The following is a 26,526-nucleotide window of genomic DNA, read 5'->3' as shown; positions in this document are numbered from 1 at the left end:
TTTTAAGGTAAGAAAAAAATTGATTATTCAAATGCATTATCCCAAATAATGAAACTGACTGTCTGAAATAAGGAATATTGAACATCCTGAATCAAGGCAAATAAATGTTTAAACACATATATTTAATATTTTATATAAAAGTGCCCAACCATAGCTTGGAGTGTCACAAAAATAAGACTTACTTACCCCAGGACACTCATCTACATGTAGTAGAAAGCCAAACGAGTACTGAAACGAGAATCAGTAGAGGTAACGGTATATATAAGAGTATATCGTCGATCTGAAAAGGGAGCTAAGAGATGAATCTCTACGACCGATAACAGAGAACCTATGAAATAGACCCCGTAGAAGGAGATCATTGAATTCAAATAGGCAATACTCTCTTCACATCCCTCTGACATTCACTGCACGCAGAGAGGAAAACCGGGCTCCAACCTGCTGCGGAGCGCATATCAACGTAGAATCTAGCACAAACTTACTTCACCACCTCCACAGGAGGCAAAGTTTGTAAAACTGATTTGTGGGTGTGGTGAGGGGTGTATTTATAGGCATTTTGAGGTTTGGGAAACTTTGCCCCTCCTGGTAGGAATGTATATCGCATACGTCACTAGCTCATGGACTCTTGCTAATTACATGAAAGAAAAGATCAATCTCTAAATAGCCTGCTGTTGAATCAAAGACTGCATGAAAGACATGTCCCCGATCCGGGATCGAATCTTGTAGGGGGCAGACTTCCGTCTTCGCTCAGGCTTGGGTTTGATCAAAAGTTTTCCTCCCGGAGGCAGGTTTCTGCTTTCAAGATTATCTGCAGATCAGTCAAGAGGAGAGGCGTTCTTACACTGCGTAGGAGACCTCTCAGACCTGGGAGTAATTGTTCCAGTTCCAATACAGATACAGGGTTTGTTTTTTTTATCCCTATCAGGTTGTGGTTCCCAAAGAAAGAGGGAATCTTCAGACCACTTTTTAGATTTTAAGAGTCTAAACAATTTTCTTAGGGTTCTGCCCTTCAAGATGGAAACTATTTGTTCCATTCTTTCTTTGATCCAAGAGGGTCAATTTGACAACAGTGGATTATAGGACACGTAACTTTATGAGCCATTCACAGGTTCTAAGGTTTGCCTTTCTGGACAAACGCTTCCAGTTTGTGACTCTTCCTTTCAGTCTTGCCACATCTTCAGAGTTTTCACAAGGGCTCTGGGATCGCTGTTGGTGGTGCTTCGGGTTACGGAGCATTGCAGTGGAGCCCTATCTGGACGACATCCTAGTTCAGGCGCCATCCTTACAGCGATCAAGATTTCACTCGGACATGGTGTTATCCTTTCCGCGATCTCATGGGTGGAAGGTAAATTTGGAAAAGTGTTCCTTAGTCCCAAGCACAAGGGTAACTTTCTTGGGAATCATAATAGATTCCAGATCATTGAAAAATTTTCTGACAGAAGTCAGGAAATCGAAGATTATCGATACTTGTCGAGTCCTTCAGTCCACTCTTCGGCCTTCAGTGACTTAGTGCATGGAGGTAATCTGGCTGATGGTGGCGGCAATGGACATCATTCCGTTTGCTCGGTTTCATCTCAGACCTCTGCAGCTAAGCATGTTTAGGCAATGGAATGGGGATTATGCAGTCTTGTCTCCTCGAATAATTCTGGAACAGGGGACAAGGACCTCTCTTCAATGGTGGTTGTCTCTGAATCATCTCTCCCAGGGGATCTGCTTTCGCAGACCATCTTGGGTTATTGTGACAACAGACACCAGCCTTCTGAGGAACGGAGCAGTCTGGGGCTCCCTGAAGGCTCAGGGAGTTTGCACTCCGTCTGTTCTTCCTATAAACATTCTGGATCTGAGAGCGATCTACAATGCTTTTCTGGCCTGGCCACAGTTAGCCATGGTCCAGTTTTTCAGGTTCCAGTCGGACAACTTTTCTTCAGTGGCTTACATCACTCATCTGGGAGGATCGAGGAGTTCCTTAGCGATGAGAGGTAGCCAAAATATTCCAGAGTGGCAGAAGTCCACTCTTGATACCTATCGACGTTACACTTCCCAGGGGTAAACATAGTTCTCAGGTGGGGTCAACCAGAATTGGTTCTCATGGCGTCCTCAAAATGCCAAGCTCCCGAGATACGGGTCGGGGTCCAGGGATCCCAGGTGGAACTGATAGAGGCTCTGGCGGTCGCTTGGATCTTCAGTCTAGCATACCTATTCCCTCAGTTTACTCTTCTTCCTCAGGTAATTGCTCAAATCAAACAAGAGAGGGCTGATCTGGTGGAGATGGCATCTCTACCGCCTTGGAGACTTCCGTTGAGGAAGGACCCTCTGATTCAGGGTCCCTTACTTCATCCAAATCTAGTTTCTCTGAAGCTGCCTGCTTGGAGATTGTACGCTTAATTTTATCCAAGCGAAAAAAAATTCTGATTCGGTCATAGAGACTATGATTCAGGCCTGTAAGCCTGTGACTAGAAGGATTTACCATAAAATTGTGTGTAAATACCTTTATTGGTGTGAATCCAAGGGCTACTCATGGAGTAGGGTTAGGATTCCTAGAATTTTGTCTTTTCTCCAAGAGGGCTTGGTGAAGGGCTTGTCTATTTTATTACCCAAACGTCTGGCGGATGTTCCAGATGTTCAATCATTTTGTCAGGCCTTGGTTAGGATCAGGCCTGTGTTCAAACCAGTTACTCCTACATGGAGTCTTAATTTAGTTTTCAAAGTTCTTCAGGTTCCGTTTGAGCCTATGCATTCCTTAGATATTACGTTACTATCTTGGAAAGTTTTATTTCTTGTAGCTGTTTTTTCTGTTCGGAGAGTGTCAGAACTCTCAGAGTTACAGTATGAGTCACCTTACCTTATTTTCCATTCAGGTAAGGTAGTTTTACGTACTAAATTAGGATTTCTTCCTAAGGTTGTTTCTGATCGGAACATTAATCAGGAGTTTGTTGTTCTTTCCTTGTGTCTTAAGAGACTAATGCACAATTTGGACATGGTCCGTGCTTTAAAGTTTTATTTACAGGCGACAAAGGATTTTCGCCAGTCTAATTTGTTTGTGGTTTTCTTGGGAAAACGTAAGGGACAGAGAGCTTCGGATACTTCTCTCTCTCTTTTTGGCTAAGGAGCATAATACGTTTTTCTTATGAGTCTGCTGGACAGCAGCCTCCCGAGAGAGTTGCGGCTTATTTCACAAGGGCTGTTGCTTCCTCATGGGTATTCAAAGCTGTAGTATCTGTAGAACAGATTTGCAAGACTGCAATCTTGTCCTCTCTTCACTCTTTTTCAAGGTTTTACTAATTTGACTCTTTTGCCTCGGCTGAGGCTGTTTTTGGGAGAAAGGTTCTTCAAGCAGTGGTGTCTTCCATTTAGGTTCCCTGTCTTGTCCCTCACGTATCATCTGTGTACTCTAGCTTGGGTTTTGAATCCCATTAGTAATTAAGATGATCCGTGGACTTATCGTGTCTTAAAAAAGAAAAGAAAATTTATGCTTACCTGATAAATGTATTTCTTTTTTGACACGATGAGTCCACTGCCTGCCCTGTTCTTTTAGACAGGTTCTAGGTTATTGTAAACTTCAGACACCTCTGCACCTTGGCTTTTCCTTTCTCTTCCTAACTTCGGTCAAATGACTGGAGTGGTAGGGAAGGGAGGAGCTATTTAACAGCTCTGCTGTGGTGCTCTTTTCCTCCTCCTGCTGACCAGGAGGTGAATATCCCATTAGTAATTAAGATGATTCGTGGACTCATCGTGTCAAAAAAGAAATACATTTATCAAGTAAGCATAAATTTTCTTTTTTTATGACACGATGAGTCCACGGATCATCTTAATTACTAATGGGATATTCACCTCCTGGTCAGCAGGAGGCGGCAAAGCGCACCACAGCAGAGCTGTTATATAGCTCCTCCCTTCCCTCCCACTCCAGTCATTCTCTTTGCCTACGTTAGTGATAGGAGGTGGTAAAGTGAGGTGTTAGAATAGATTCTTCAATCAAGAGTTTATTATTTTTAAAGTCGTACAAGATTGTGCTGCTTTGTCCTAGGGTGTAGCCGTAGTCCATATCAGTCTCTTCAGTAGAGCATTGGTGACTTTAGAGCAATGGGAACTTGTGGGACATAATTCTCGCTGCCCTGTTTGTGAAAGTCTGAGGGAGAAAAATACTCAGTACTTTTTATTTCCACAGGCCAATGTGAGGGAGAGGACCTCGCAAGCCGGGTAAGCTGCCTTACTGCTGGGCAGATTTCTTTTACAAGATACGATGAGTCCACGGATTTCATCCTTGTGGGATATCGCCTCCTGGTCAGCAGGAGGAGGCAAAGAGCACCACAGCAGAGCTGTATATATATAGCTCATCCCTTCCCTCCCACTCCAGTCATTCTCTTTGCCTGTGTTAGTGATAGGAAGAGGTAAAGTGAGGTGTTAGTTTAGATTCTTCAATCAATAGTTTATTATTTTTAAAATGGTGCCAAAGTGTGCTATTTTACTCTAGGGTGTAGCCGTATTCCTTGTCAGCCTCTAGAGTAGAGCTATAGGTGGCTTTAAAGCAATGGGAACTGGTGGTGTGTTACCCTCACTGCGCCTCCCATACTAGTGCTGCCCTTCTGGATTTATGGTCTTAGCAGATAGTAACTAAGGCCTTCTGTGTCCACAGATCTACAGGAGGGAGAAAACCTCTTGCCCCTGTGAGACGTGTCATGCTGTCGCTACAGCACAGAGGTAAGTGCAGTCTTTATTTTTCTGGGCAATTTGCAAAACAAAATCTCAGAAATGGCTGTGCTTTTTCTGTTGGGGTATAACATAAGCTCTCTAGTAAAAAGGAGCTTCCTTACCAACAGAGTGTAGGTTATCAATGGAATGTAACACTGACACTGTAGCTTTATATATTAAAGGCTATGTTCCTTGCTGCGTTTTTCTTAGAAAAATACCAAAGGGACAAAGGTTACTTTTTATTGGCAAAAGACGCTGGGGATTGTTACCAGAGATTCCGTTTCATTGTGTGTTTTGGGGCACTAGAGAAATACAAGAGGTTGTTCTTATTAAGCCTGGTCTGATAACATGTCTGAGTGGCTTTTTGTTATAACATAGTCGACGGCGTTCTTCTCGGGCTTAGAGTAACGCCCACAACGGGCGGGACTTCCTTTGGCAAAGCTGAGGCTGGAAAGAAGCCGCGCAGCGTTCGTTCACTTCCTGAAAGTCCCGTCTGTCAGTAAGAGCCATCTGAGGAGTGACACGACCGCATGGTTACAAAGAAATCGGTCTTGGTCGTAGTCAGATCGCTCTCGATCTGTCCATAAGGCTGGTCGGTGGACCGTGGGGGCAGGTAGGCACCTCAGCAGAGCTGTTGAGGCGAGGTGCTATAAAGAACAAATAACTTTTTTCTTTACTGGTGTCTGAAAAAGATTTAGGTTATAATTGTTTTCACTTTGCAAAGGGTAATTTGTCAGAGACTCCATCTGGAGAACTCTTTTGTACCGACTGTTGATTTTAGTGTTATTTATTTTTAAAGAGACAACACCAATTCTTTATTGTTGCTTGCTTTTCTGTTAATCATGGATTCAGATGTTATTCAAACTGTTCCATGTGTTTGAATGCCACTGTGGAACCTCCTGTTCCTTTTTGTCCTTCATGCGTTGAGAGGGCTTTACACTATAAAGAACAAATATTTTGTGATAAATCCTTGTCTAAAGCGAATGTTTCTCAAGAGTCAGATGAGATGCAGAGTATGCCGCAGTTTTCTCCCCAAGCGTCACAGCCTTTAACTCCCGCTCAGGCGGTGCCAGGTATTTTGCCAGTTTCTGCAGCTTTTACATTAAAAGACATTGCTGCAGTGATGTCTTCCACTCTTTCTGATGCGTTATCTAACTTTCCCATATCGCACGGCAAGCATACCCGAAGGGACAATTGTGTAGTCAATGCAGCCTCTGATTCTCTGATGGCGATTGCGGACCTCTGAGCTAGAGGGCACGGAGGTCCTGTCTGAAGGTGAACTCTGATTCTGGGAGTGCCTTGCCCCTGACTGATTCTGAGGTAACTTTCAGGTTTAAGCTTGAACACCTTCGCCTATTACTGAGGGAGGTTTTGGTTACTATGGATGATTGTGACGCAGTAGTGGTCCCTCCAGAAAAATTGAGTAAGTTGGACAAATACTTGGAAGTTCCTTCTTCAGATGTTTTTCCAGTTCCAAAGAGAACTTCAGAGATTATTTCAAAAGAATGGGAGAGACCGGGTATTCCATTCTCCCCTTCTCCTATTTTTAAGAAGATGTACCTTGTAGTCAACGCTATTAGGGATTCTTGGCAGACGGTCCATAAAGTAGAGGGAGACATTTTTTACCCTGGCCAAGCGGACTACTATTCCTATTGAGGATAGTTGTGCCTTTAAGGACCCTATGGATAAGAAGTTGGAGGGTCTTCTTAAGAAGATTTACGTTCACCAGGGATTTCTTTTGCAACCGGCGGCCTGTATTGTTAGTTACTTGTGCGGCTGCTTATTGGTTCGATGCTCTGGAAGGATCTCTTAGGACAGAGACTCCTTTGGAAGAGATACAGGATTGGATTAAGGCTCTTAAGTTAGCCAATTTGTTTATTACGGATGCTTCGCTGCAGATTACTAAATTGGCAGCTAAGAGTTTGGGTTTTGCTATTTTAGCACGCAGGGCCTTGTGGCTGAAGTCTTGGTCTGCGGATGTGTCATCCAAGTCTAAGCTTTTGGCTATTCCTTACAAGGGAAAGACCTTTTTGAGCCTGACTTGAAGGAAATTATTTCTTACATCACGGGAGGTAAGGGTCATCTCCTCCCGCAAGATAAAAAGTCCAAACAGAGAGGGCGACAGAGTAATTTTCGTTCCTTTCGAAATTTCAAGGGGGTCCCCTCTTCCGCTAAACAGGAAGGGAATTATTCACAAGCCAAGTCCACTTGGAGACCCAACCAGTCTTGGAACAAGGGTAAACAATCCAAGAAGCCTGCTGCTACTACCAAGTCAGCATAAAGGGGCGGCCCCCGATCAGGGACCGGATCTAGTAGGGGCAGACTTTCTCTCTTTGTCCAGGCTTGGATAAGAGATGTTCAGGATCCCTGGACACTGGAAATTGTATCTCAGGGGTATCAGTTGGAGTTCAGAAATTCCTCTCCCAGAGGAAGGTTTCTTCTTTCTCGATTATCTGCAGACCAGATTAAGAGAGAGGCGTTCTTACGTTGTGTAGGAGACCTTGCTTCCATGGGAGTGATATGTCCCGTTCCAATACAGGGACAGGGGTTTTATTAAAATCTTTGTAGTTCCCAAAAAGGAGGGAACGTTCCGACCTATTCTAGACCTCAAAAGTCTAAACAAGTTGCTCAGAGTTCCATCCTTCAAGATGGAAACTATTCGTACCATTCTTCCATTGATCCAGGAGGGTCAATTTATGACTACCGTGGATCTAAAGGATGCATATCTAAATGTTCCTATCCACAAAGATCATCACAAGTTCCTCCGGTTTGCCTTTCTGGACAAACATTTTCAGTTTGTGACTCTTCCTTTCGGTCTGGCCACGGCGCCCAGAATTTTCACAAAGGTTCTGGGGTCTCTGCTGGGCATTGCAGTGGCGCCTTATCTGGGCGATAGTCTGATCCAGGCGTCTTATCAGCTAACAAAGTCTCATACCGACATTGTCCTGTCCTTTCTAAGGACTCACGGGTGGAAAGTGAATCTGGAAAAGAGTTCGCTAGTTCCACAGACAAGGGTTCCTTTCTTGGGAACTCTATCGACTCTCTATCCATGAAGATCTTTTTGACGGAAGTCAGGAAGTTAAAGATTCTGAATACATGCCAAACCCTTCAGACCAATCCTCGGCCGTCAGTGGCTCAGTGCATGGAGGCAATTGGATTGATGGTAGCGGCAATGGACATCATTACGTTTGCTCGTTTTCATCTCAGACCTCTGCAACTGAGCATGCTCAGACAGTGGAATGGAGATTATACAAATTTGTCTCCTCAAATAGATCTAGATTGGGAGACAAGGGACTCTCTTCTATGGTGGTTATCGCTGGATCATCTATCCCAGGGGACATGCTTCCGCAGACCCTCATGGGAGATAGTGACAACTGATACCAGCCTGATAGGATGGGGAGCAGTCTGGAACTCCCTGAGGGCTCAGGGTGTATGGACTTGAACGGAGTCTCTACTTCCCATCAATATCCTAGAGTTGAGAGCAATATTCAATGCGCTTCAGGCTTGGCCTCAGTTGGCTTCGGCCAAATTCATCAGATTCCAGTCGGACAACATTACGACGGTAGCTTACATCAATCATCAGGGAGGAACAAGGAGTTCCTTATTGATGACAGATGTAGCCAAGGTAATTCAGTGGGCGGAGGCTCACTCTTGTTATCTGTCGGCGATCCACATCCCAGGTGTGGAAAACTGGGAAGCGGATTTTCTGCGCAGACAGACTTTTCATCCGGGGGAATGGGAACTCCATCCGTAAGTATTTGCCAACTTGATTCTCAGATGGGGCAGGCCGGAGTTGGATCTTATGGCATCTCGTCAGAATGCCAAGCTTCCGAGATACAGGTCCAGGTCGAACTGGTAGATGCCTTGGCAGTGCCTTGGTCGTTCAGCCTAGCTTATGTGTTCCCTCCATTTGCTCTCCTTCCCCGGGTGAAAGACCTTCTCATTCAGGGACCCTTCCATCATCCGAATCTAGTTTCTTTGCAGCTAACTGCTTGGAGATTGAACGCTTGATTTTATCTAAGCGAGGGTTTTATGATTCGGTCATTGATACCTTGATTCAGGCACGTAAGCCTGTTACTAGAAAGATTTACCATAAGATATGGCGTAAATATCTTTATTGATGCAAATCCAAGGGCTACTCATGGTGTAGGGTTAGGATTCCCAGGATTCTGTCTTTTCTCCAAGAAGGATTGGAGAAAAGGTTGTCAGCAAGTTCCTTAAAGGGACAGATTTCTGCTTTGTCTATTTTGCTACACAAGCGTCTGGCAGATGTTCCAGATGTTCAAACCTTTTGTCAGGCTCTGACTAGAATCAAGCCTGTGTTTAGACCAATTGCTTCTCCTTGGAGTTTGAATTTAGTTCTTAATGTTCTTAAAGGGGTTCCGTTTGAACCTATGCATTCCATAGATATTAAGTTATTATCTTGGAAAGTTTTATTTTTGGTTGCTATTTCTTCTGCTCGCAGAGTTTGAGCTTTCGGCATTAAAATGTGATTCTCCTTATCTTATTTTCCATTCCGATAAGGTGGTGTTACGTACCAAACCTGGTTTCCTTCCTAAGGTTGTTTCTAATAAAAATATTAATCAGGAAATTGTTGTTCCTTCCTTGTGTCCTAATCCTTCTAAGAAGGAGCGGCTGTTACATAATTTGGACGTGGTCCGTGCTTTAAAGTTTTACTTACAGGCAACTAAAGATTGTCGTCAATCGTCTTCCCCTGTTTGTTGTGTTTTCTGGGAAGCGTAGGGGTCAGAAAGCTACGGCTACCCCTCTCTCATTTTGGCTGAAGAGTATCATCCGTTTTGCATATGAGACTGCTGGACAGCAGCCTCCTGAACGAATTACGGTTCATTCCACTAGAGCTGTGGCTTCCTCATGGGCATTCAAAAATGATGCTTCTGTTGAACAGATTTGCAAAGCTGCAACTCTTCACACTTTTTCCAAATTTTACAAATTCGATACTTTTGCCTCGTCTGAGGCTGTTTTTGGGTGGAAAGTTCTTCAAGCAGTGGTGCCTTCCGTTTAGGTTCCCTGTCTTGTCCCTCCCGTTTCATCCGTATACTATATCTTTGGTATTGTATCCCACAAGTAAGGATGAGATCCGTGGACTCATCGTATCTTGTAAAAGAAAAGGAAATTTATTCTTACCTGATAAATTTGTTTCTTTTACGATACGATGAGTCCACGGCCCACCCTGTTTTTATGAGACAGATCTTTATTTTTGTTAAACTTCAGTCACCTCTGCACCTTAGCTTTTCCTTTCTCTTCCTAACTTCGGTCGAATGAATGGAGTGGGAGGGAAGGGAGGAGCTATATTTACAGCTCTGCTGTGGTGCTCTTTGCCTCCTCCTGCTGACCAGGAGGCGATATCCCACAAGTAAGGATGAAATCTGTGTACTCATCGTGTCGTAAAAGAAACAAATTTATCAGGTAAGAATAAATTTCCTTTTCTAAGGTAAGTGTATTATCAACATGTATTATCAACTTTTCTTCGTTCTCTCGCTATCTTTTTTTAAAAAAAAGAAGGCATCTAAGCTAAGGAGCCAGCCAATTTTTGTTCAGACCCGGGACAGCACTTGTTCAGCAAGAACAACCCAGGTTGTTTACCAAAAATGGGCCGGCATCTAAACTTACATTCTTGCTTTTCAAATAAAGATATCAAGAGAATGAAGAAAATTTCATAATAGGAGTAAATTAGAAAGTTGCTTAAAATTTCATGCTCTATCTGAACCACGAAAGAAAAAAAATTTGGTTCAGTATCCCTTTGACCCCTTAACGACCGAGGACGTGCAGGGTACGTCCTCAAAAAAAAAAAAAAGACAGTTAACGCCTGAGGACGTACCCTGCACGTCATCGATGTGGAAAGCAGCTGGAAGCAAACCTGCTCGCTTCCAGCTGCTTTTCGGTTATTGAAGTGATGCTTCGATATGGAGGCATCCTGCAATAACCTTGCATGGCCATCCGATGCAGAAAGAGCCACTCTGTGGCCCTCTCCGCACCGGACATCGATGGCCGGTATCGTTGGTGGGTGGGAGGCGGGTGGCGGCCATCGATGGCCCTGCTGATGTGGAGGGGGGCAGGGATGGCTGGGGGCTGCACGGGAGGGAGCGGGTGGGAACCGCTACACTACAGAAAAATGTGTAATAAAATTGGGTAAAAAGGGGGATACAAAGTTTTAAAAAAAGACTTCAGTCAGGTGGTGGGGGTTTGTCTGTGGGGGGAAGCTACACTACAGAAAAAAAACAAAAAAAAATATTTTTTTTTGCAAACTAGGTACTGGCAGACAGCTGCCAGTACCCAAGATGGCCCCCAATAAGGCATAGGGGGAGGGTTAGAGAGCTGTTTTGGGGGGGATCAGGGAGGTTGGGGGCTATGGGGGGGATCCTACACAGCAGCATATGTAAATATGCTAAAAAAATATATATATATTTTTTTAAAAAACTTTTATTTTAGTACTGGCAGACTTTCTTCCAGTACTTAAGATGGCAGGGACAATTGTGGGGTGGGGGAGGGGATGGGAGCTGTTTGGGAGTGATCAGGGGGTGGGATGTGTCAGGTGGGAGGCTGATCTTTACACTAAAGCTAAAATTAACCCTGCATGCGCCCTACAAACTACCTAATTAACCCCTTCACTGCTAGCCATAATACACGTGTGATGCGCAGCAGCATTTAGCGGCCTTCTAATTACCAAAAAGCAACGCCAAAGTCATATATGTCTGCTATTTCTGAACAAAGGGGATCCCAGAGAAGCATTTACAACCATTTGTGCCATAATTGCACAAGCTGTTTATAAATAATTTCAGTGAGAAACCTAAAATTGTGAAAAATTTAACCTTTTTTTTTTAATTTTATCGCATTCGGCGGTGAAAAGGTGGCATGAAATATACCAAAATGGGCCTAGATCAGTACTTGGGGTTGTCTACTACACTACACTAAAGCTAAAATTAACCCTAGAAGCTCCCTACATGCTCCCTAATTAACCCCTTCACTGCTGGGCATAATACACGTGTGGTGTGCAGTGGCATTTAGCAGCCTTCTAATTACCAAAAAGCAAAGCCATATATGTCTGCTATTTATGAACAAAGGGGATCCCAGAGAAGCATTTACAACCATGTATGCTATAATTGCATAAGTTGTTTGTAAATAATTTCAGTGAGAAACCTAAAGTTTGTGAAAAAGTGAACAATTTTTTTTATTTGATCGCATTTGGCGGTGAAATGATGGCATGAAATATACCAAAATGGGCCTAGATCAATACTTTGGGATGTCTTCTAAAAAAAAATATATACATGTCAAAGGATATTCAGGGATTCCTGAAAGATATTAGTGTTCCAATGTAACTAGCGCTAATTTTGAAAAAAAGTGGAAATAGCAAAGTGCTACTTGTATTTATGGCCCTATAACTTGCAAAAAAAGCAAAGAACATGTAAACATTGGGTATTTCTAAACTCAGGACAAAATTTAGAAACTATTTAGCATGGGTTTTTTTTTGGTGGTTGAATATGTGTAACAGGTTTTGGGGGTCAAAGTTAGAAAAAGTGTGTTTTTTTTTCCCCTTTTTCCCCTCATATTTTATAATTTTTTTATAGTAAATTATAAGATTTGATGAAAATAATGGTATCTTTTGAAAGTCCATTTAATGGCGAGAAAAATGGTATATAATATGTGTGGGTACAGTAAATGAGTAGGAGGAAAATTACAGCTAAACACAAACACCGCAAAAATGTAAAAATAGCCTTGGTCCCAAACAGACAGAAAATGGAAAATGCTGTGGTCTTTAAGGGGTTAAAGGAGGTTTTGGCTACTTTTGGACGACTCCGACCCACCTCTAGTTGTCAACCTAAGAAATTTAGTAAACTTAATACTTTGATGTTCCTTCATCTGTGGAAGTCTTTCTGTTCCTGACTATGCAAGGGAGATTACTGCACAGGAATGGGAGAAGCTAGGGATACCTTTTTCCCCGGCTCCTATTTTTAAAAAGATGTTTCCTGTCGCTGACTCCATTAAAGATTCATGGCGTACGGTGCCTAAAGTAGAAGGGGCCATTTCTTTCATGTAATTAGCAAGAGTCCATGAGCTAGTTACGTATGGGATATACATTCCTACCAGGAGGGGCAAAGTTTCCCAAACCTCAAAATGCCTATAAATACACCCCTCACCACACCCACAAATCAGTTTTACAAACTTTGCCTCCTATGGAGGTGGTAAAGTAAGTTTGTGCTAGATTCTACATTGATATGCGCTCCTCAGCAGGTAGGAGCCCGGTTTTCCTCTCAGCGTGCAGTGAATGTCAGAGGGGTGTGAAGAGAGTATTGCCTATTTGAATTCAATGATCTCCTTCTACTGGGTCTATTTCATAGGTTCTCTGTTATCGGTCGTAGAGATTCATCTCCTACCTCCCTTTTCAGATCGACGATATACTCTTATATATACCATTACCTCTACTGATTCTCGTTTCAGTACTGGTTTGGCTTTCTACTACATGTAGATGAGTGTCCTGGGGTAAGTAAGTCTTATTTTCTGTGACACTCTAAGCTATGATTGGGCACTTTTGTATAAAGTTCTAAATATATGTATTCAAACATTTATTTGCCTTAACTCAGGATGTTCAACGTTCCTTATTTCAGACAGTCAGTTTCATATTTGGGATAATGCATTTGAATAAATCAATTTTTTTCTTACCTTAAAATTTGATTTTTTTTTTCCTGTGGGCTGTTAGGCTCGCGGGGGCTGAAAATGCTTAATTTTATTGCGTCATTCTTGGCGCTGACTTTTTTGGCGCAAAAAGTTTTTTCTGTTTCCGTCGTCATACGTGTCGCCGGAAGTTGCGTCATTTTTGACGTTTTTTTGCGCCAAAAGTGTCGGCGTTCCGGATGTGGCGTCATTTTTGGCGCCAAAAGCATTTTGGCGCCAAATAATGTGGGCGTCTTTTTTGGCGCTAAAAAATATGGGCGTCATTTTTTGTCTCCACATTATTTAAGTCTCATAATTTATTGCTTCTGGTTGCTAGAAGCTTGTTCACTGGCATTTTTTCCCATTCCTGAAACTGTCATTTAAGGAATTTGATCAATTTTGCTTTATATGTTGTTTTCTCTATTACATATTGCAAGATGTCCCAGATTGACACTGAGTTAGAAGATACTTCTGGAAAAACGCTGCCTGGTGCTGGATCTACCAAAGTTAAGTGTATCTGTTGTAAACTTGTGGTATCTGTTCCTCCAGCTGTTGTTTGTAATGAATGTCATGACAAACTTGTTAATGCAGATAATAATATTTCCTTTAGTAATGTTACTTTGCCTGTTGTGGTTCCATCAACATCTAATGCTCAGAGTGTTCCTGTTAACATAAGAGATTTTGTTTCTAAATCTATTAAGAAGGCTATGTCTGTTATTCCCCCTTCTAGTAAACGTAAAAGGTCTTTTAAAACTTCTCATTTTTCAGATGAATTTTTAAATGAACATCATCATTCTGATTCTGATAGTGGTTCCTCTGGTTCAGAGGATTCTGTCTCAGAGGTTGATGCTGATAAATCTTCATATTTATTCAAAATGGAATTTATTCGTTCTTTAATTAAAGAAGTCTTAATTGCATTAGAAATAGAGGATTCTGGTCCTCTTGATACTAAATCTAAACTTTTAAATAAGGTTTTTAAATCTCCTGTAGTTATTCCAGAAGTTTTTCCTGTCCCTGATGCTATTTCTGAAGTAATTTCCAGGGAATGGAATAATTTGGGTAATTCTTTTACTCCTTCTAAACGTTTTAAGCAATTATATCCTGTGCTGTCTGACAGATTAGAATTTTGGGACAAAATCCCTAAGGTTGATGGGGCTGTCTCTACTCTTGCTAAACGTACTACTATTCCTACGGCAGATAGTACTTCCTTTAAGGATCCTTTAGATAGGAAGATTGAATCCTTTCTAAGAAAAGCTTACTTATGTTCAGGTAATCTTCTTAGACCTGCTATATCTTTAGCGGATGTGGCTGCAGGTTCAACTTTTTGGTTAGAAGCTTTAGCGCAACAAGTAACAGATCATAACTCTCATAGCATTGTTAATCTTCTTCAACATGCTAATAACTTTATTTGTGATTCCATCTTTGATATCATTAGAGTTGATGTCAGGTATATGTCTCTAGCTATTCTAGCTAGAAGAGCTTTATGGCTTAAAACTTGGAATGCTGATATGTCTTCTAAGTCAACTTTGCTTTCCCTTTCTTTCCAGGGTAATAAATTATTTGGTTCTCAGTTGGATTCTATTATCTCAACTGTTACTGGAGGGAAAGGAACTTTTTTACCACAAGATAGAAAATCTAAAGGTAAATTTAGGTCTTCTAATCGTTTTCGTTCCTTTCGTCACAATAAGGAACAAAAGCCTGATCCTTCGCCCTCAGGAGCGGTATCAGTTTGGAAACCATCTCCAGTCTGGAATAAGTCCAAGCCTTTTAGAAAAACAAAACCAGCTCCCAAGTCCACATGAAGGTGCGGCCCTCATTCCAGCCCAGCTGGTAGGGGGCAGATTACGTTTTTTCAAACAAATTTGGATCAATTCAATTCACAATCTTTGGATTCAAAACATTGTTTCAGAAGGGTACAGAATTGGCTTCAAGATAAGGCCTCCTGCAAAGAGATTTTTTCTTTCCCGTGTCCCAGTAAATCCAGCAAAGGCTCAAGCATTTCTGAAATGTGTTTCAGATCTAGAGTTGGCTGGAGTAATTATGCCAGTTCCAGTTCTGGAACAGGGGCTGGGGTTTTATTCAAATCTCTTCATTGTACCAAAGAAGGAGAATTCCTTCAGACCAGTTCTGGATCTAAAAATATTGAATCGTTATGTAAGGATACCAACATTCAAGATGGTAACTATAAGGACTATTCTGCCTTTTGTTCAGCAAGGGCATTATATGTCCACAATAGATTTACAGGATGCATATCTGCATATTCCGATTCATCCAGATCACTATCCGTTTCTGAGATTCTCTTTCCTAGACAAGCATTACCAGTTTGTGGCTCTGCCGTTTGGCCTAGCAACAGCTCCAAGGATTTTTACAAAGGTTCTCGGTGCCCTTCTGTCTGTAATCAGAGAACAGGGTATTGTGGTATTTCCTTATTTGGACGAAATCTTGGTACTTGCTCAGTCTTCACATTTAGCAGAATCTCATACGAATCGACTTGTGTTGTTTCTTCAAGATCATGGTTGGAGGATCAATTTACCAAAAAGTTCATTAATTCCTCAAACAAGGGTTACCTTTTTAGGTTTCCAGATAGATTCAGTGTCCATGACTCTGTCTCTGACAGACAAGAGACGTCTAAAATTGGTTTCAGCTTGTCGAAACCTTCAGTCTCAATCATTCCCTTCGGTAGCCTTATGCATGGAAATTCTAGGTCTTATGACTGCTGCATCAGACGCGATCCCCTTTGCTCGTTTTCACATGCGACCTCTTCAGCTCTTTATGCTGAACCAGTGGTGCAGGGATTATACAAAGATATCTCAATTAATATCTTTAAAACCGATTGTACGACACTCTCTGACGTGGTGGACAGATCACCATCGTTTAGTTCAGGGGGCTTCTTTTGTTCTTCCGACCTGGACTGTAATTTCAACAGATGCAAGTCTGACAGGTTGGGGAGCTGTTTGGGGGTCTCTGACAGCACAAGGGGTTTGGGAATCTCAGGAGGTGAGATTACCAATCAATATTTTGGAACTCCGTGCAATTTTCAGAGCTCTTCAGTCTTGGCCTCTTCTAAAGAGAGAATCGTTCATTTGTTTTCAGACAGACAATGTCACAACTGTGGCATACATCAATCATCAAGGAGGGACTCACAGTCCTCTGGCCATGAAAGAAGTATCTCGAATTCTGGTATGGGCAGAATCCAGCTCCTGTCTAGTTTCTGCGGTTCATATCCCAGGTATAGACAATTGGGAAGCGGATTCTCTCAGTCGCCAAACGTTACATCCGGGCGAATGGTCTCTTCACCCAGAGGTATTTCTTCAGATTGTTCAAATATGGGGACTTCCAGAAATAGATCTGATGGCCTCTCATCTAAACAAGAAACTTCCCAGGTATCTGTCCAGATCCAGGGATCCTCAATCGGAAGCAGTGGATGCATTGTCACTTCCTTGGAAGTATCATCCTGCCTATATCTTTCCGCCTCTAGTTCTTCTTCCAAGAGTAATCTCCAAGATTCTGAAGGAATGCTCGTTTGTTCTGCTGGTAGCTCCAGCATGGCCTCACAGGTTTTGGTATGCGGATCTTGTCCGGATGGCCTCTTGCCAACCGTGGACTCTTCTGTTAAGACCAGACCTTCTGTCGCAAGGTCCTTTTTTCCATCAGGATCTCAAATCCTTAAATTTAAAGGTATGGAGATTGAACGCTTGATTCTTAGTCAAACAGGTTTCTCTGTCTCTGTGATTAATACTATGTTACAGGCTCGTAAGTCCGTATCTAGGGAGATATATTATAGAGTCTGGAAGACTTTTATATTTCTTGGTGTCTTTCTCATCATTTTTCCTGGCATTCTTTTAGAATTCCGAGAATTTTACAATTCCTTCAGGATGGTTTGGATAAAGGTTTGTCTGCAAGTTCCTTGAAAGGACAAATCTCTGCTCTTTCTGTTCTTTTTCACAGAAAGATTGCTTATCTTCCTGATATTCATTGTTTTGTACAAGCTTTGGTTCGTATAAAACCTGTCATTAAGTCAATTTCTCCTCCTTGGAGTTTGAATTTGGTTCTGGGGGCTCTTCAAGCTCCTCCGTTTGAACCTATGCATTCATTGGACATTAAATTACTTTCTTGGAAAGTTTTGTTCCTTTTGGCCATCTCTTCTGCCAGAAGAATTTCTGAATTATCTGCTCTTTCTTGTGAGTCTCCTTTTCTGATTTTTCATCAGGATAAGGCGGTGTTGCGAACTTCTTTTACATTTTTACCTAAGGTTGTGAATTCTAACAACATTAGTAGAGAAATTGTGGTTCCTTCATTATGTCCTAATCCTAAGAATTCTAAGGAGAAATCATTGCATTCTTTGGATGTAGTTAGAGCTTTGAAATATTATGTTGAAGCTACTAAGAATTTCCGAAAGACTTCTAGTCTATTTTGTTATCTTTTCCGGTTCTAGGAAAGGTCAGAAGGCCTCTGCCATTTCTTTGGCATCTTGGTTGAAATCTTTAATTCATCATGCTTATGTCGAGTCGGGTAAAACTCCGCCTCAAAGGATTACAGCTCATTCTACTAGGTCAGTTTCTACTTCCTGGGCGTTTAGGAATGAAGCTTCGGTTGATCAGATTTGCAAAGCAGCAACTTGGTCGTCTTTGCATACTTTTACTAAATTCTACCATTTTGATGTGTTTTCTTCTTCTGAAGCAGTTTTTGGTAGAAAAGTACTTCAGGCAGCTGTTTCAGTTTGATTCTTCTGCTTATAATTTCAGTTTTTTTCATTATAAGATTTAAACTTTAGTTTGGGTGTGGATTTTTTTCAGCGGAATTGGCTGTCTTTATTTTATCCCTCCCTCTCTAGTGACTCTTGTGTGGAAGATCCACATCTTGGGTAGTCATTATCCCATACGTCACTAGCTCATGGACATTTGCTAATTACATGAAAGAAAACATAATTTATGTAAGAACTTACCTGATAAATTCATTTCTTTCATATTAGCAAGAGTCCATGAGGCCCACCCTTTTTGTAGTGGTTATGATTTTTTTGTATAAAGCACAATTATTCCAATAACTTATTTTTTATGCTTTCACACTTTTTTCTTATCACCCCACTTCTTGGCTATGCGTTAAACTGATTTGTGGGTGTGGTGAGGGGTGTATTTATAGGCATTTTGAGGTTTGGGAAACTTTGCCCCTCCTGGTAGGAATGTATATCCCATACGTCACTAGCTCATGGACTCTTGCTAATATGAAAGAAATGAATTTATCTGGTAAGTTCTTACATAAATTATGTTTTCTACTCTGGCTAAGAGAACTGCTATTCCTATAGAGGATAGCTGCTCTTTTAAGGATCCAATGGACAAAAAGCTTGAGGCTTACTTGAAGAAAATGTATGTTCATCAAGGTCTTCAATGGCAACCTGCAGTTTGTATTGCCACTGTGTCAAGTGCAGCATCTTATTTGTTTGACACCTTGTCTGATTCACTTCAAGTAGAGACTCCTTTTGGAGGAGATCCAAGACAGGATTAAGGCTCTCAAGCTAGCCAACTCCTTTATGTCTGAGGCTACCATGCAAGTTATTAATCTGGGAGCCAAGATATCTGGCTTTGCTGTGCTAGCTCGCAGGGCGTTGTGGCTGAAATTTTGGTCAGCGGATGTTACTTCTAAGTCCAAGCTTCTGGTGCTTCCTTACAAGGGTAAGACCTTGTTTGGACCTGGTCTGCCAGAAATAATTTCTGACATTACTGGGGGAAAAGGGTCTTTTCTATTCCAAGACAAGATGAATAGACCTATAGAACGTCAAAGTAATTTTCATTCCTTTCGTAACTTCAAAGGAAAGTCTTCCTCTCCCAAGCAGGAACAGTCCAAGTCTTCTTGGAAACCCAATCAGTCTTCGAACAAGGGGAAGCAATCTAAGAAACTTGCTTCTGAGTATAAATCAGAATGAAGGGCTTGCCCCCGATCTAGGATCAGATCAAGTGGGAGGCAGACTTTCTCTGTTTTATCATGCATGGATACAAGATTTCCCAGATCCCTGGGCTGTGCACATAGTATCTCAGGGTTACAAAATAGCATTCAAGAATTCTCCCAGAATCAGGTTCCACCTCTCAAGATTATCTGCAGACCAGATGAAGAGAGGCATTCTTGAATTGCGTTTAGACCTTTCCTCCCTGGGAGTGATAGTTTCAGTTTCTGTAAGGGAACAGGGTCTAGGATTCTATTCAAATCGGTTTTGTGGTTCCCAAAAACAGAGGGAACTTTTCGTCCTATTCTAGACCTAAAGTGTCTTAACAAGTTTCTCAGGGTACCGTCCTTCAAAATGGAAACCATTCGTGCCATTCTTCCCTTGGTCCAAGAGGGTCAGTTCATGACGACCATAGACCTGAAGGATGCGTATCCATCCACAGGGATCATCACAAGTTCCTGAGATTCGCATTTCTAGACAAACCCTTTCAGTGCCGTTTGGCCTTGCCACAGTTCCCAGAATTTTCTCAAAGGTTCTGGAGGCTCTCTTGGCGGTGATCAGGTTTCAGGGAATTGCAGTGGCGCCCTACCTGGACAATATATTGGTTCAGGCACCATCTTTTCAACAATCAAACTCTCATACAGATATCATCTTGTCTTTTCTACGTTCCCACGAATGGAAAAAAATCTGGAAAAGCGTCTCCTTGTTCCAGCTACAAGTTTGCTTTGGGACCATAATAGATTCCTTATCTATGAATTTTTTTCTGGCAAAGGTCAGAAAATCCAAAATGTTTTCCTCTTGCCTCTCTCTGCAGTCTACTGTTCCGCCATCAGTGGCTCAATGTATGGAGGTAATTGGTCTGATGGTTGCTTCCATGGACATCATTCCCTTTGCTCAATTTCATTTGAGAGCTCTGCAGTTATGCATGCTCAGACAATGGTATGGGGACCATTAGGATCTGTCTCAGAGGATAGATCCAGATCGGTCGACAAGAGACTCTCTCCCGTGGTGGCTTTCTCAGGAGCATCTGTCTCGGGGCACATGCTTCCGGAGACCTTCCTGGGTGATTGTAACCACGGACGCCAGACTGTTGGGCTGGGGAGCAGTCTGGGACTCGTTAAAGGCGCAAGGATTATGGACTCAGGAGGAGTCTGCTCTCCCCATAAATATCTTGGAATTGAAAGAGATTTACAATGCTCTGATGACTTGGCCTCATTTGTCCTTAGCCCGGTTTATCAGGTTACAGACGGACAATATCACCTCAGTGGCTTACATTAACCATTAGGGAGGAACTCGGAGTTCCTTAGCCATGAAAGAAGGTGGCTCGAATTGTTTCAGTGGGCGGAAGTTCACAATTGCTATCTTTCTGCCATCTACATTCCAGGACTTCCTGAGCAGACACATTTCATCCCGGGCATTGGGCTCTCAATCCGGAGGTGTTCTCCAGGTTAACCCTCAAATGAGGGGTGCAAGAGTTGGATCTGATGGCGTCTTGGCAGAACGCCAAGCTTCCATAGTACGGTTCAAGGTCAAGAGATCAGCAGGAGGTTCCTTGGGATTTCATTCTGGCATATCTGTTTCCTTTGTTTGCTCTCTTTCCACGAGTCATTGCTCATATCAAACCGAAGAGAGCATCAGTAATTCTTATAGCTCTTGCATGGCCTTGCAGGATCTGGTATGCAGACCTAGTGAAGATGTTGTCTCTTCCACCTTGGAGGCTGCCTCTGAGGAAGGACCTTTTAACTCAGGGTCTTAGTTCTGTCTAAGTGTGATTTTTGTAAATCGGTCATTAAGACCATGATTCAGGCTCGCAAGCCTGTTACTAGAAAGATGTACCATAAGGTATGGCGTAAACACTTTTTATTGGTGCGAATCCAAGGGCTACTCTTGGAGCAGGGTCAGGATTCCTTGGATTTTGTATTTTCTCCAGGAAGGTCTGGAGAAAGCATTGGCAGTCAGTTCTCTAAAGGGTCAGATTTCTGCATTATCTATTTTGTTGCACAAGCGTCTGGCGGATGTGCCAGATGTTCAATCCTTTTGTCAGGCCCTGGTCAGAATCAAGCCTGTGTTTAAGTCTGTTGCTCCTCCTTGGAGCCTTAACCTTGTTCTTAAGATTTTGCAGCGAGCTCTGTTTGAGCCATTGCATTCCATAGATATTAAATTGTTATCTTGGAAGGTTTTGTTTCTTATTGCTATTTCTTCTGCTCGGAGAGTCTCGGAACTCTTGGCTTTGCAGTGTGATTCACATTACCTTATTTTTCATGCTAAGGCGGTTCTTCGTACTAATGTGGGATTTCTCTGTAAAGTGGTTTCAGATAGAAATATTAATCAGGACATTGTTGTTCCTTCTCTGTCCTAATCCTTCTTCTCATAAGGAACGTTTGTTGCACAACTTGGATGTTGTGCTTGCTCTAAAATTCTATCTACAGGCGACTAAGGAGTTTTGCCAGTCTTCTTCCCTCTTTGTTTTTTTTCTCTGGAAAGCGTAAGGGTCAGAAAGCTACTGCTACTTTTCTTTCTCTCTGCTTGAGAAGTATAATTTGTTTTGCTTATGAAACTGCTGGTCAGCAGCCTCCTGAGAGAATTACGGCTCATTCCACGAGGGCCGTCTCCTCTTTTTGGGCTTTCAAAAATGAAGCATCTGTGGAATAGATTTGCAAGGCTGCAACTTAGTCCTCTCTGCATACATTTTCCAAATTTGATACTTTTGCCTCGGCCGAGGCTTCTTTTGGGAGAAAGGTTCTTCAAGCGGTGGTGCCTTCTGTTTAGGTCTGCCTGTCTTTTATCCCTCCCTAGTCATCTGTGTCCTTTAGCTTGGATATTGGTTCCCACTAGTAATTGATGATGTCGTGGACTCTCCATTTCTTAGGAAAGGAAACAAAATTTATGCTTATCTGATAAAAAAAAATATTTTCGGATATGGAGAGTCCACGACCCCACCCTTAAATTTAAGACGGTTATTTTTTGTCTGAACCAAAATTTTGGTACCTCTACACCTTTTGTCTTGTTCCTTTTTTCAATTTTCTTTTCGATCGAATCACTGGCGATTATGGGTAGGGGAGTGACAACTTTGCTGTGGTGTTCTTTGCCTCTTCATGCTGGTAATTGATGACGTCATGGACTCTCCATATCCGGAAATAAATACATTTATCAGGTAAGCATACATTTTGTTTTTTGCCTCTGAGACACTATAGTGTTGCTTTGTCCACAAACTAAATGATGAAACAACTATATTTAGTGAATTTATATGAGACCAAACTCACCTACCTAATTTTGTTTTCCCACTAGGAACCTTTTTCCCTGTGGAGACTCCATGGTTTGCATAATAGATGACCGTGAAGATGTTTGGAAATTTGCTCCCAATTTGATTACAGTAAAAAAGTATGTCTACTTTCAAGGGACAGGCGATATAAATGCTCCTCCTGGTTCAAAGGAAGCCCAGATGAAAAAGAAAGGTTTGTTTCTTCTTCTTTTACTATGCTTTTCTCTTACAAGGAGTATCCAGGCCACGGATTCATCCTTACTTGTGGGATATTCTCATTCCCTACAGGAAGTGGCAAAGAGAGCACACAGCAGAGCTGTCCATATAGCTCCCCCTCAGGCTCCGCCCCCCCCAGTCATTCTCTTTGCCGCTCTAACAAGTAGCATCTCCACGGGAGGGTAAAGTGAATGTGGTGTTAGATTTGTAGTTTTTATTTCTTCAATCAAGAGTTTGTTATTTTAAAATAGTGCCGGTTTGTACTATTTACTCTGTGGCAGAAAGTGATGAAGATTTCTGCTGAGAGGAAAACGATTTTAGCATGTTGTAACTAAAATCCATTGCTGTTCCCACACAGGACTGGGGAGTACCAGAATACTTCAGTTGGGGGGGGAACAGTTTGCAGGCTTAACTGCTATAAGGTATGTTTCAGTAATTTTATCTAGTCAAGACTTAGTAATGCTAGAAGACTGACAAAAATCCCCATGTGGGAAAGGTAAGCCATATTCTGAGACTTAGTATAGAAGGAAGGCTTATTTAAAAGGGCTCAAAACACTGGTGGACACTGTTAAGGGGCAATCGATTATTTTATAACAAAAATCTGATCTTTTTTCAAGTTTTTATTACATTGGGAACGTTTGATGGTTTTTTTTCCACATGGCATATATTTAGACACCTATTTAGGCTTGTGAAGGCCCCACAACTCCAGAGTGGAGAGGGCCTAAATTTCGCGCCTCAATTGCGCAGTTGTTATTGCAGACAGCTTCATGCAGCTTCACGTGGAGGGTCCAAAGATTATTTGAGGACTTCATAGAGGCTTATTTCTTTCATGTAATTAGCAAGAGTCCATGAGCTAGTGACGTATGACGTATGGGATATACATTCCTACCAGGAGGGGCAAAGTTTCCCAAACCTTAAAATGCCTATAAATACACCCCTCACCACACCCACAATTCAGTTTTTACAAACTTTGCCTCCGATGGAGGTGGTGAAGTAAGTTTGTGCTAGATTCTACGTTGATATGCGCTCCGCAGCAAGTTGGAGCCCGGTTTTCCTCTCAGCGTGCAGTGAATGTCAGAGGGATGTGAGGAGAGTATTGCCTATTTGAATGCAGTGATCTCCTTCTAAGGGGTCTATTTCATAGGTTCTCTGTTATCGGTCGTAGAGATTCATCTCTTACCTCCCTTTTCAGATCGACGATATACTCTTATATATACCATTACCTCTGCTGATTCTCGTTTCAGTACTGGTTTGGCTATCTGCTATATGTAGATGAGTGTCCTGGGGTAAGTAAGTCTTATTTTCTGTGACACTCCTAGCTATGGTTGGGCACTTTGTTTATAAAGTTCTAAATATATGTATTCAAACATTTATTTTCCTTGACTCAGAATGTTCAACTTTCCTTATTTTTCAGACAGTCAGTTTCATATTTGGGATAATGCATTTTAATTTAACATTTTTTACCTTAAAATTTGACTTTTTCCCTGTGGGCTGTTAGGCTCGCGGGGACTGAAAATGCTTCATTTCTCCAACATAGGTGTGTCCGGTCCACGGCGTCATCCTTACTTGTGGGATATTCTCTTCCCCAACAGGAAATGGCAAAGAGCCCAGCAAAGCTGGTCACATGATCCCTCCTAGGCTCCGCCTACCCCAGTCATTCTCTTTGCCGTTGTACAGGCAACATCTCCACGGAGATGGCTTAGAGTTTTTTAGTGTTTAACTGTAGTTTTTATTATTCAATCAAGAGTTTGTTATTTTAAAATAGTGCTGGTATGTACTATTTACTCTGAAACAGAAAGAGATGAAGATTTCTGTTTGTATGAGGAAAATGATTTTAGCAACCGTTACTAAAATCCATGGCTGTTCCACACAGGACTGTTGAGAGGAATTAACTTCAGTTGGGGGAACAGTGAGCAGTCTTTTGCTGCTTGAGGTATGACACATTCTAACAAGACGATGTAATGCTGGAAGCTGTCATTTTCCCTATGGGATCCGGTAAGCCATTTTTATTCACACAGTAAATAAGGGCTTCACAAGGGCTTATTAAGACTGTAGACATTTTCTGGGCTAAATCGATCATATTTACACATATTTAGCCTTGAGGAATCATTTAATCTGGGTATTTTTTGTAAAATAATATCGGCAGGCACTGTTTTAGACACTTTATTCTATTGGGGCTTTCCCTAATCATAGTCAGAGCCTCATTTTCGCGCCGGTATGGCGCACTTGTTTTTGAGAACAGCATGACATGCAGCTGCATGTGTGTGGAGCTCTGATACATAGAAAAGTCTTTCTGAAGGCATTATTTGGTATCGTATTCCCCTTTGGGCTTGGTTGGGTCTCAGCAAAGCAGATTCCAGGGACTGTAAAGGGGTTCCGTTATTTTAAGGGTTAAAGCTTCCAATTTGGTGTGCAATACTTTTAAGGCTTTAAGACACTGTGGTGAAATTTTGGTGAATTTTGAACAATTCCTTCATACTTTTTCGCAATTGCAGTAATAAAGTGTGTTCAGTTTAAAATTTAAAGTGACAGTAACGGTTTTATTTTAAAACGTTTTTTGTGCTTTGTTATCAAGTTTATGCCTGTTTAACATGTCTGAACTACCAGATAGATTGTGTTCTGACTGTGGGGAAGCCAAGGTTCCTTCTCATTTAAATAGATGTAATTTATGTCATAATAAATTTAGTAAAAATGATGCCCAAGATGATTCCTCAAGTGAGGGGAGTAAGCATGGTACTGCATCATCCCCTCCTTCGTCTACACCAGTTTTGCCCATACAGGAGGCCCCTAGTACATCTAGCGCGCCAATACTCCTTACTATGCAACAATTAACGGCTGTAATGGATAATTCTATCAAACATTTTAGCCAATATGCCCACTTATCAGCGAAAGCGCGACTGCTCTGTTTTAGAAAATACTGAAGAGCATGAGGCCGCTGATGATATTGTTTCTGAAGGGCCCCTACACCAGTCTGAGGGGGCCAGGGAGGTTTTGTCTGAGGGAGAAATTTCAGATTCAGGAAATATTTCTCAACAAGCTGAACCTGATGTGATTACTTTTAAATTTAAGTTGGAACATCTCCGCGCTCTGCTTAAGGAGGTGTTATCCAATTTGGATGATTGTGATTATCTGGTCATTCCAGAAACACTATGTAAAATGGACAAGTTCCTAGAGGCCCCGGGGCCCCCCGAAGCTTTTCCTATACTCAAGCGGGTGGCGTACATTGTTAATAAAGAATGGGACAGGCCCGGTGTACCTTTCGTACCTCCCCCCATATTTAAAAAATTGTTTCCTATAGTCGACCCCAGAAAGGACTTATGGCAGACAGTCCCCAAGGTCGAGGGGGCGGTTTCTACTCTAAACAAGCGCACCACTATACCCATAGAAGATAGTTGTGCTTTCCAAGATCCTATGGATAAAAAATTAGAAGGTTTGCTAAAAAAGATGTTGGTTCAGCAAGGTTACCTTCTACAACCAATTGCATGCATTGTCCCTGTCACTACAGCCGCGTGTTTCTGGTGCGATGAGCTAGAAAAGGCGATTATTAGTAATTCTTCTTCTTATGAGGAGATTATGGACAGAATTCGTGCTCTTAAATTGGCTAATTCTTTCACCCTAGACGCCACCTTGCAATTGGCTAGGTTAGCGGCGAAAAATTCTGGGTTTGCTATTGTGGCGCGCAGAGCGCTTTGGTTAAAATCTTGGTCAGCGGATGCGTCTTCCAAGAACAAATTGTTTGACATTCCTTTCAAGG

At 42.0% G+C, this 26,526-nt stretch overlaps 1 protein-coding gene across 1 annotated transcript in view; it reads left to right on the top strand.

Moving 5' to 3' along the window:
• CTDP1 (CTD phosphatase subunit 1) overlaps nt 1-26,526 on the top strand; it is a 750,130-nt gene that overhangs the window by 247,837 nt on the left and 475,767 nt on the right. Inside the window, exon 7 of the mRNA XM_053715845.1 lies at nt 22,583-22,749. Within this exon, the coding sequence (XP_053571820.1) occupies nt 22,583-22,749 (167 nt within the window). The remainder of the gene's footprint in view (nt 1-22,582; nt 22,750-26,526) is intronic.

Source organism: Bombina bombina, chromosome 5 (assembly GCF_027579735.1).
Source record: "Bombina bombina isolate aBomBom1 chromosome 5, aBomBom1.pri, whole genome shotgun sequence".
Taxonomy (NCBI): Eukaryota; Metazoa; Chordata; class Amphibia; order Anura; family Bombinatoridae; genus Bombina; species Bombina bombina.
The sequence above is the reverse complement of the archived record's forward strand: the minus strand, read 5'-3'. Positions and strand labels throughout refer to the sequence as shown.